Genomic DNA, 10,000 nt, shown 5'->3' with positions numbered 1-10,000 from the left:
AGTCTTCAGCTCTCTGCTCTCTCTCCGACTCGCTCGCTCTCGCTCGGCCATGTGTTTTCATTCTGGAGATTAGGAGGCTGGGCGCGCCAGAGAGAGAGCTCATCGACAAAGCCAACCTCTGCTTTAGATAAATCCGCCCCCACCTTCCACACCCCCCAACCCTGCCCCCACCTCCCCTCCCCTCCGCTCGGCCGAGCTGCTGATTGAGACATCTCTCCTCTACCTCCTACAAGCCCCGGAACAAAAATAATATACCTCACAGTGAAAAAAAAACACTCCAAATAAATAAATAAAAGAAAATAAGTAGGAAAGACGAGATACAAGCATTCTCTGTGTGTGTGTGTGTGTGTGTGTGTGTGTGTGTGTGTGTGTGTGTGTGTGTGTGTGTGTGTCCGCTTCTTAGCCCTGGGGGCAGTAGCCTGTGAATGGGCAGCAGTGAGGAGCCTCTTTAATGCGGCGGCTCTCTCTCTCTCCGCTAAGCCTCTGTGTACAGGTGAGCCCACAGTAGCCCCTCACACACACACACACACACACACACACACACACACACACACACACACACTCACACACACTCACACACACAGGAGCAGCCTCCTCACGCCTCGCCTTCTTTCCTCCTTTTGGTAACGAGGTTCCGTGCGAATATTCTAATCCGACACGCGGCACAACAATACGTCTGACCAGCGAGACGATAATCGTCGTATTACGCCCCGTGAAACCAGGCTAGAATATCTGACCGAGGACCCGCAACGCTCCAGCTCTCCTCTCCTCTCCTCTCCTCTCACCCCTCCCTCACCTGCTCTTCCCTCTCCCTCTCTCTCTCTCTTTCTCTCCCTCTCTCTCTCTCCTCCCACCTTACAACCCATTACAGACACACAGGGGCCTGACAATGGAGACACGAAGAGACAGAGTAGGAGTCAGGCAGAGAGGGAGCGAGGGAGACAGACAGCGAGAGAGGGAGGGAGAGAGAGAGAGAGAGAATAAGGGAGGAAGGTAGTAGAGCGGACGGGAGAGGGATGGGGGCAAAGGGAGGGAGGAGACAGAAGGCGGAGAAGCGAAGCCTAAAGCGAGAGAGAGAGTGTGAAAGAGAGAGAGAGAGAGAGAGGGAGAGAGAGGGAGGGAGAGAGGGAGGGAGAGAGAGAGGGAGAGAGGGAGGGAGAGAGCGAGGGAGTGTGCAGGAGTGAAGTGGAGTGTGCAAGTACCTCAGTATCTACATAAAGGAGATTAGGCCCGACAGGGTCCCATTCTACAGCTCAATCATATTGTGTTAGCACGCACGCTTATCCGCGCACCACTGGAAATTGAAAGGGAAATAAAGAAAGAAAAAAGTCCCCGAGATAGGCGCAAGAATGGGGACGAGCCCGAGCAATTTCAGCGGGCATAAAGGGTCTGTATTAGTACTGGCCCTGTCATGCTAAAAAGCCACTGTGAGGCCGCCACTGGCCATTCTTGTAGCCCCCGCTTGTCAAGTCAAGTGCAGCCGACTACCTTTTGTGCTCCGCGGCAGCGGCGCGATAAGGCATGTCACAATTGCGACACGACAGCACGTTTTCATTTATTTTGATTTCCGCGCGGCGGAAGGGGAAAGAAAGCCTAATTCTATTTACAGATAAAAACGTCGTCGTCCTCTCTGAATGGCTGCCGCGCTTCGTTCCTATTTTACTCTCTTTTTCATCCCCCCCCTTTTTTTGTTAAATATTTGCTGCTCCACCCCCTCCACGTAGTCAAACGCAGCTTAACATTAAAATAAAATTACCGACTGAATGCTTTAATCTCGCAAATGAGATTCCGCGCCCTAATCCACATTATGTAGGTTGAAGGCCATTCTGTCTCTCTCCTTTTTCTGTCCTCCATATTTGGTTAATATCATATTTTCCTAAATCCCACATTTGTCTGAGTGCCACGCAGCTTTGTGCCGTGGTGTGTGTGTGTGTGTGTGTGTGTGTGTGAGTGTGTGTGTGTGTGGATGTGCCCATATATGTGTGTGTGTGTGTGTGTGTATGTGTGTGTATGTGTGTGTGTGTGTGAGAGAGAGAGAGAAAAAGAATCTGGGAACTGGTGGGCTTTGTCTGAGCTGTATCTGTCTCTCTGTTTGTAAATCCATGTAATGGCATTTCAAATGTTTTCACAGGCCTATATCAGCATGCAAATGACCACACGAAGAGTGTGTGTGTGTGTGTGTGTGTGTGTATGTGTGTGTGTGTGTGTGTGTGTGTGTGTGTGTGTGAAGAGAGGAAGAAACCAGACAGAAGCAGGAGTGGGACCTGAGTGCAATAAGAAAAAACAAATGAGGGAGGGAGAGAGTCCATCTTGTAAGTTGCAGCCGTGGAGTGGTTGGAAAGGCGAGCGTCTTTAAGTTAGCCCCGGTGCGAAACACAGACTGCTTCATTATCGGCAGCGCCGGCAGCCGCGGCGGCACCAGTAATGCTGAGTGATGTTTAAATTAGTTTACAATTTGCCTGCTCCCGCGGCCGGGACAGATCTTAAGCGGACGCGCTCTCCGAAATGTCAGCCGCGCTCCTAACCACCGTAACAAATTGTTGCCCGTACGCCAAACACCTAATGACTTCAAATTAGCTCCTGAGCGGGAGGCTGACAGTTTGTTACGACTGTTAGCGACATGGCTGCCGGATCATGACTCATAAATTGGTTTCGCATCTCACTAGGGAGAGGGGGGGGGGGGGGCTGGGGGGTGTGTGTGCGTGTGTGGGAGGGGGGGGGCAAGGGGGGGTGAGGAGAATCGGTGCTGGGGGAGGAGATGGCTGGAGGTGCCTGAGGGGGGTGGGGGGGGGGGGGGGGGTGGAGGAAGGCGGTTGGCTTCATCAATTTGATTAAAAAAAAAAATAACTGCAACACTGAAACACAAAAAGCAATTGCTTTGAGGGGAGACAAATAGCAAGAACTGAGAGGGGCAGAAGGGGCTGAGGGTGGGAGGGGGGGGGCAGTTAAGAGTGGGGGGGGGGCAGTTAAAAGTGGGGGGGCATTTAAGAGTGGGAGGGCATTTACAGAGTGCACAGAGCCTGCTCTCTTTATCGTGGGAAGTGGACCAGTGGGGGGCATAGGGTAGTGACGGGGTGTGTGTGTGTGTGTGTGTGTGTGTGTGTGTGTGTGTGTGTGTGTGTGTGTGTGTGTGTAAGGGGGGGGTCAGGCAGACTGATTGTTACCATTTGAAAGGGGATGTTGAAAAGGTGCAATCCACTTAGAGAGGGATGGGACGGTAGGGGAGAAAGAGTGAGAGAATAAGAGAAAGAAAACAGCTCTCCAAAAGGGAAGAGTCATTTTTTTCTGTGTATTTCGATTGTAAGATCACTTTTCCTTCTCGCGTGGGGCTGAAGTTTTCATCATGATCCCGCGGGCCAATTCCCGAGGCTGGGAGGGGGGGGGGGGGCGCATAGGGGGGGGCTCCAGAAATGAGAGTCGGCAGGAACTCCAGTGGCAGTGAGGGGGGGGGGCAGCGTCCTCTTCAAACAGAGGCAGGGATTGCCTGCAGAGGTTTAATCATAGCGCCATCTCTCTGCCGCTGCGTCCACGCTCTCCCTGTGAGTGTGTGTGTGTGTGTGTGTGTGTGTGTGTGTGTGTGTGTGTATATGTGCAGTCCACGCTCCCCGCACAGCGCCCCGCGCTATCTCACGCGCTCAAACAACACACACACAGGACCCCGCACTATCTCAGACACACACACACACACACACACACACACTTCCAATCGACAGAGCCGGACCTCTGCACCCAGCCTTCATACACACTCACACACTTCCCCTCCCTGGCACTTCTGTATGCAATCTGAATAGATTCATGTCTTACAGATAAACACACACACACACACACACACACACATGTGATCCACATGGACACACAAACAAGCACACAAATACAATTCAATTCAGTGAGGAGGGAAGAGAAGAGAGTTCTGTGTCATCATGAAGAGCCCCATAAGGGAGGGAGAGAGAGAGAGAGGGAGAGGGAGAGGGAGGGAGGGAGAGAGCGTGGGAGAAAGGGAAACAGACTGAGGGACTCGGAGAGGGAGACAGAGATGCAGACAGAGAGAGAGAAAAACCAAGAAGAGAGAGTGAGCAAGTCAGAGCGATGTAGACAGGGAGAGATAGAGGGAGAGAGAGATAGAGGGAGAGAAACTACTGGCCACAGAGAGATAGAGAGAGAGAAACTACTGGCCATAGAGAGATAGAGAGAGAGAAACTACTGGCCATAGAGAGATAGAGAGAGAGAAACTACTGGCCACAGAGAGATAGAGAGAAAGAAACTACTGGCCATAGAGAGATAGAGAGAGAAACTACTGGCCACAGAGAGATAGAGAGAGAGAAACTACTGGCCATAGAGAGATAGAGAGAGAGAAACTACTGGCCACAGAGAGATAGAGAGAGAGAAACTACTGGCCATAGAGAGATAGAGAGAGAGAAACTACTGGCCATAGAGAGATAGAGAGAGAGAAACTACTGGCCATAGAGAGATAGAGGGAGAGAAACTACTGGCCATAGAGAGATAGAGAGAGAGAAACTACTGGCCATAGAGAGATAGAGGGAGAGAAACTACTGGCCATAGAGAGATAGAGGGAGAGAAACTACTGGCCATAGAGAGATAGAGGGAGAGAAACTACTGGCCATAGAGAGATAGAGGGAGAGAAACTACTGTACACAGAGAGGTGGCGTGCTGGCTACAACCCCCCCACCACCCCCAACACTGTCTCTTAGCTCTGCTGCTGCCACTTCCTGGTTCGGGACGAATCACCTTAAACCCGCAGGGCAAGCCTGGGGCAATCTGGCATGGGGAGGCAGAAATACCCTCCCAATCCTGCCCCCCATGCCTAGGTAAGCCCATTACCCACCCCGGGGGCGCCACTCTCACCCTGCCCTCTGCCAAGCCTGCCCGGCGACAGCCACCGCAGCGCTGCATCGTGGGAAGAGGCCGCAGCACAGGCCACACCTGGGGGGGGAGAGCGTGCACAGCCCTCTGGTTCTGTTTCTGGGGGGGGGGGGTGAGAGCGTGCACAGCCCTCTGGTTCTGTTTCTGGGGGGGGGGGGGAGAGCGTGCACAGCCCTCTGGTTCTGTTTCTGGGGGGGGGGGGAGAGCGTGCACAGCCCTCTGGTTCTGTTTCTGGGGGGGGGAGAGCGTGCACAGCCCTCTGGTTCTGATTACTAAGAGGGGGACTTCATTCATGATTTTCTCTCCCATAAAGGCTTTAGATGTTTAGATCACCATCTCCACATCGGAGTGGTTTGGGTTCATTACCCCCCCCCCCCTCCTTCCTGTGAGCACTTTGAGCTGCATTCTGCGTATTAAAGGTGCTACACAAATAAAGTGTTTTATAATTATTATTATTATTATCCTCATCACAATCTGTGTTTGCTCACGTTATTCTGCAATCTATCCCCCTTCCTGTTTCATAGAGGGGGGGTGGGGGGGGTGGGGGGGGTCACTGAAGGTGGGCCTGCACCAACAGGGAGATTAGATATAAAAAGAGGGCTTTGTTAACTAGATTAGCGGAAATTCCTCATTCTGTGCGCAGGTGCTGCTGGCCAGAAGCAATAACCGCCTCGAGGAGAAGAGGGAGAAGAGAGAGAAGAGAGAGAAGAGGGAGAGAAGAGAGAGAAGAGAGAAAGGAGAGAGAACAGAGAGAACAGAGAGAACAGAAGAGTGAGAAGAGAGAGGAGAGAGAGAAAAGAGAAGAGAGAGGAGAGAGAGAATAGAATAGAGAGCCTTTCTCTCCTACTCGTCCTGCGTTCCAACACACACTACTGTTGATGTCTAACGCCAGGTCTCTTTCAGTGGCTTTGAGACTGGAGATAACTCATGAAAAACACGGGTTCTATTGGTGGCGTTGCTGTGGAGATAACTCATGAAAAACACGGGTTCTATTGGTGGCGTTGCTGTGGAGATAACTCATGAAAAACACGGGTTCTATTGGTGGCGTTGCTGTGGAGATATCTCATGAAAAACACGGGTTCTATTGGTGGCGTTGCTGTGGAGATATCTCATGAAAAACACGGGTTCTATTGGTGGCGTTGCTGTGGAGATAACTCATGAAAAACACGGGTTCTATTGGGGGCGTTGCTGTGGAGATATCTCATGAAAAACACGGGTTCTATTGGTGGCGTTGCTGTGGAGATATCTCATGAAAAACACGGGTTCTATTGGTGGCGTTGCTGTGGAGATAACTCATGAAAAACACGGGTTCTATTGGTGGCGTTCCTGTGCCTGCTCAGCTGCGGTTCTGTTTGTGGGGAAGTGGGAGATTCAGAGGAACAAACCCTTAATGCACTCATCTCACTGCCTGCCTGGCATGTCACTGATAAAGCAAGCCGTCACCGAGATTCAGCAGTGATGGGGATCTCCTCAGTCTACGATAGTGCACATTGGTGTGTGTGTGTGTGTGTGTGTGTCAAATAGAAGGCATCTCAGTCTACGACAGTGCAGACTGGTGTGTGTGTGTCAAGTAGAAAGTCATGGCTTCATTTCCTTAACCCACCTGGCATTTCTCTAGGTCATATGGTGTATTTCTTTCTTTTCATGACCCTTTTGTGTAAAGAAGGTAATGGCAGCACCAAACCTAGAAACATGACAATGTCTGTGTATAGCATACAGTGTTATCTAGCTGTGTATAGCATAGAGTGTAATCTTACTGTGTATAGCATAGAGTGTAATCTAACTGAGTATAGCATACAGTGTAATCTAACTCTGTATAGCATACAGTGTAATCTAAGTGTGTATAGCATACAGAAGAATCTAACGTGCTTGAGCACTTTAAAATACCTCATACATTATGATGTTCAAACCGTATCACTACAGTATACATGGTCTACTACATGTGCTGAAAATAATCCTGTGTGCCATTTCCATACGCGTGGGAGAGTGAGTGTGTGTGTGTGTGTGTGTGTGTGTGTGTGTGTGTGTGTGTGTGTGTGTTTGTGCATGTTTTGGGGCCTTGGGGTCGGAGGCTTACCTGGGATGTGTTTGGCCCAGCCGATGTTGACCACCAGCTCGCGGTCAGCGAGGTCGCAGAGTGTGGTGAGGGCTTTGATGTCGCTGTCCGGCACGGTGGGGTCGGGCATGGCGTAGATCTTCTCGGGCTCGGCCACCAGCAGGTGGGACACTATCTTGTTATCTGCAAGGCAGCCAAAGGGAACTGCGTTTGACAACACCGAAGAAGGAAGGGAAAACAAAGAAACAAGAGTGGGAATTATAGCGGTGGAGAAGTAGTTCACATTTCTTTTTTTCTTTCTTTTTTTTCCCTTTTCTTTTCTTCTTTAGTTCTGTCCAGTTCATCAGCAAAAGACATGAGATAACATGACATTATTGACAGCCCGCTCGCTACAGCACACGGTGGTTGATAAGAGCGACAGTCAAATAGTCATTACGGAGAAAGAGCTCTTTACGGCTTCTCTCCCCCAGCTCTCCCCCACACACACACACACACACACACACACACACACACTGCGGCTAATTTACAAGTCAACCAGGCGGACAATAGCAGTTAGCTTGAGAACGGAGAGCGGGAGACTGGCGGGGGGGGGGGGGGGGGGGCCTCAGTCGTCCAGCTTTGGGTCGGCCCCCCTGTTAATGGACACAACAGGCTTTTGTGTCCAGACAAAACAGCGTGTCAGGGAGTGTGAGTGTGTGTGTGTGTCAGGGAGTGTGAGTGTGTGTGTGTGTGTGTGTGTCAGGGAGACGGACGGGGAGGAGAGACAGGGGACGGTGGATGGTGGACGGCGGCGACCGCGACACCGGTAAGCAAAAACTCAAACACCAATCAGAGCCGTGCGTGGCGACGAGAGATGGAGAAAGGGTAATTAACGAGACTCCCGGTATTAAACCCAAATCCATTTGCTGTTTAATCATCTATGTAAATGCAGTACGGGGGAATGGAGGGGTTCTAAATATAACAATGCAATCTGGGAGCCTCGGATCATGGGGATGCAGGGAGCAGGGGGCTTTTATCTGGGGGGGGGGAGGGGGGGGGGTCTGGGTGCTGGGGGGGGGCAGGAGACATGGAAGACTAAATGAAAGGCTCTCTGCCCAGTTTACACCGTGTCACACGCCTGGCTTATACTGACAGCCGATCAGTACATTAAAAAACATTAACCGATCGTTCAAACACCCCCCCCCCCACTCCCCCCCCCCCCCCCCCCCCCCCCCCCCCCCCCCAAAGACACACACCATTTTTCCTTTGGCATTTCAACCACGAGATGAGAGAGTGAGAGATAATGCCAGATAGATAGAAAGAAGCGAGAAGAAGAGAGGAGGAGAAGAGAAGAGACAAAGAGAGAGAGAGAGACAGAGAGACAGAGAGAGAGAGAGAGAGAGAGAGAGAGAGGGAGAGAGAGAGCGTGGTGTTTTGGATCAATCACAGGCACCCCTCCACCCCTGGGGGACCCTGAGACCTGTAAGTGCTATCTCTAGGTGAATCTTATTTAATGTTTCCCTAATTAGAATCAATGCTACCCAATTGCCAAACCCCATTCCTTTGTTATGTGCAAATAATCAATCAGGATGGCTGGGGCTATGCTTGGGCTCTGTTTGTCTGGGCCTGAGGGCTACACACACACACACACATACACACAAACACACACACACACACACACACACACACATTGTTTCTCTATCTCTCTCACACACATACACATTGTCTCTCTCTCTCTCACACACACACACATTGTTTCTCTATCTCTCTCACACACATACACATTGTCTCTCTCTCTCTCACACACACACACACACTATCTCTCTCTCTCACACACACACACACACACACACAAACTGTATCTGTCTCTGTCTCTGTGTCTTACTTCTTTTCCGTCCTGGTCAATATGTTGTAAAACCCAAGGCAAGTATTAAAGAAAAAGGCGTCTTGAAAGAATGTGCCCGTGTGCTTTTGAAACAGGTCCGTGCCTCCCCGTCTGACACATTTTCAATAATTACAGGATCTCGTGAAAGCTGCGATAACACATCTTCATTTACAAGATTGTCCTAATCCCTCCACGCTGATGTCATATTACACCCAGACTCACACAGCTACACAAAGCAATTCCCTTATAGGTCTGAAAAACACAGGCGGAAAAAAACACCTATTCCAGAGCTAGAAGAGAGAGAGAGAGAGAGAGAGAGAGAGAGGGAGCGAGAGAAAGAGAGAGAGAGAGAGGGAGAGAGAGAGAGAGAGAAAAAAGATGAGAGTAATGAAATTGGATGTAGGATGGACGGGAGAGAATAAGCCCTAAAATAAGTTGAGCAGGAGAAATGAAAATAAACCTGAACCCTGAACCCGCCCATGGGATCTGCGGGATTAAGCTGTGGGTTATTTTTTTCCCTTCTGTATTACTAATATGATTCCCGCGCTATAATTATTCTGATTATTTTCTGCAGCTATCATGCATAAAAGCATATTGTATTCCATGAGAATATGCTACCATTAAGTAAAAAGGCTTTAGGGACAAATCTGTTAAGCGCCGCCGCAGTTAGACAGCTTGGGAGCCTGGTATTGTGTGTGTGTGTGTGTGTGTGTGTGTGTGTGTGTGTGTGAGTTTGATGTCTTTGCCAGATTGGATTTAATCCGGATTAAACCTCTCTCTCTCCCCCCCCTCTCTCTGTTTCTCTCTCTCTTTCTGTCTCCCTCTCTCTCTCTCTCTCTGTCTCTCCCTTCCTCCATCTCTGGTGCTTGTTCTCTCCTCCTCCTCCTCCTCCTCCTCCTCCTCCTCCTCTCTCCCTTCCTCGTGTCCGTCATCTATCCAGTAGGAGACAGGGCCTTGTGCTAATGGATAATACCTCCACATCAAGATTGAGATTTTATTAATATTACGTTAAGGAATAAAGACTAGACGTTGTGCTTGTCACGAATGTGATTATCTTGAATGTCTCAGAGATTACACGCTCAGATGTCGATTCCTCAAAAGAGGAGCAGCCTGTAACTCTCCACATCATCATTATTTCTTCAAAGATCACTTTTTTTGGTGGCTGTCAAAGGGGGGCAGTGGCCTACCAATCAGATCGA

General features: G+C 50.2%; 1 protein-coding gene across 2 annotated transcripts in view; it reads right to left on the bottom strand.

The window, feature by feature from the left end:
- Positions 1–10,000, bottom strand: part of esrrga (estrogen-related receptor gamma a) — a 37,829-nt gene that overhangs the window by 27,281 nt on the left and 548 nt on the right. The window contains exon 2 of one of the 2 annotated variants that reach the window (XM_080849578.1): positions 6,959–7,141. In XM_080849578.1, the coding sequence (XP_080705704.1) occupies positions 6,959–7,141 (183 nt within the window). The remainder of the gene's footprint in view (positions 1–6,958; positions 7,142–10,000) is intronic. The other variant, XM_080849579.1, reaches the window with a different exon arrangement.

The sequence above is a fragment of the Sprattus sprattus genome (genome assembly GCF_963457725.1).
Source record: "Sprattus sprattus genome assembly, chromosome: 13".
In the NCBI taxonomy this organism is placed as follows: Eukaryota; Metazoa; Chordata; class Actinopteri; order Clupeiformes; family Clupeidae; genus Sprattus; species Sprattus sprattus.
This window is presented reverse-complemented; position numbering and strand designations above follow the sequence as displayed.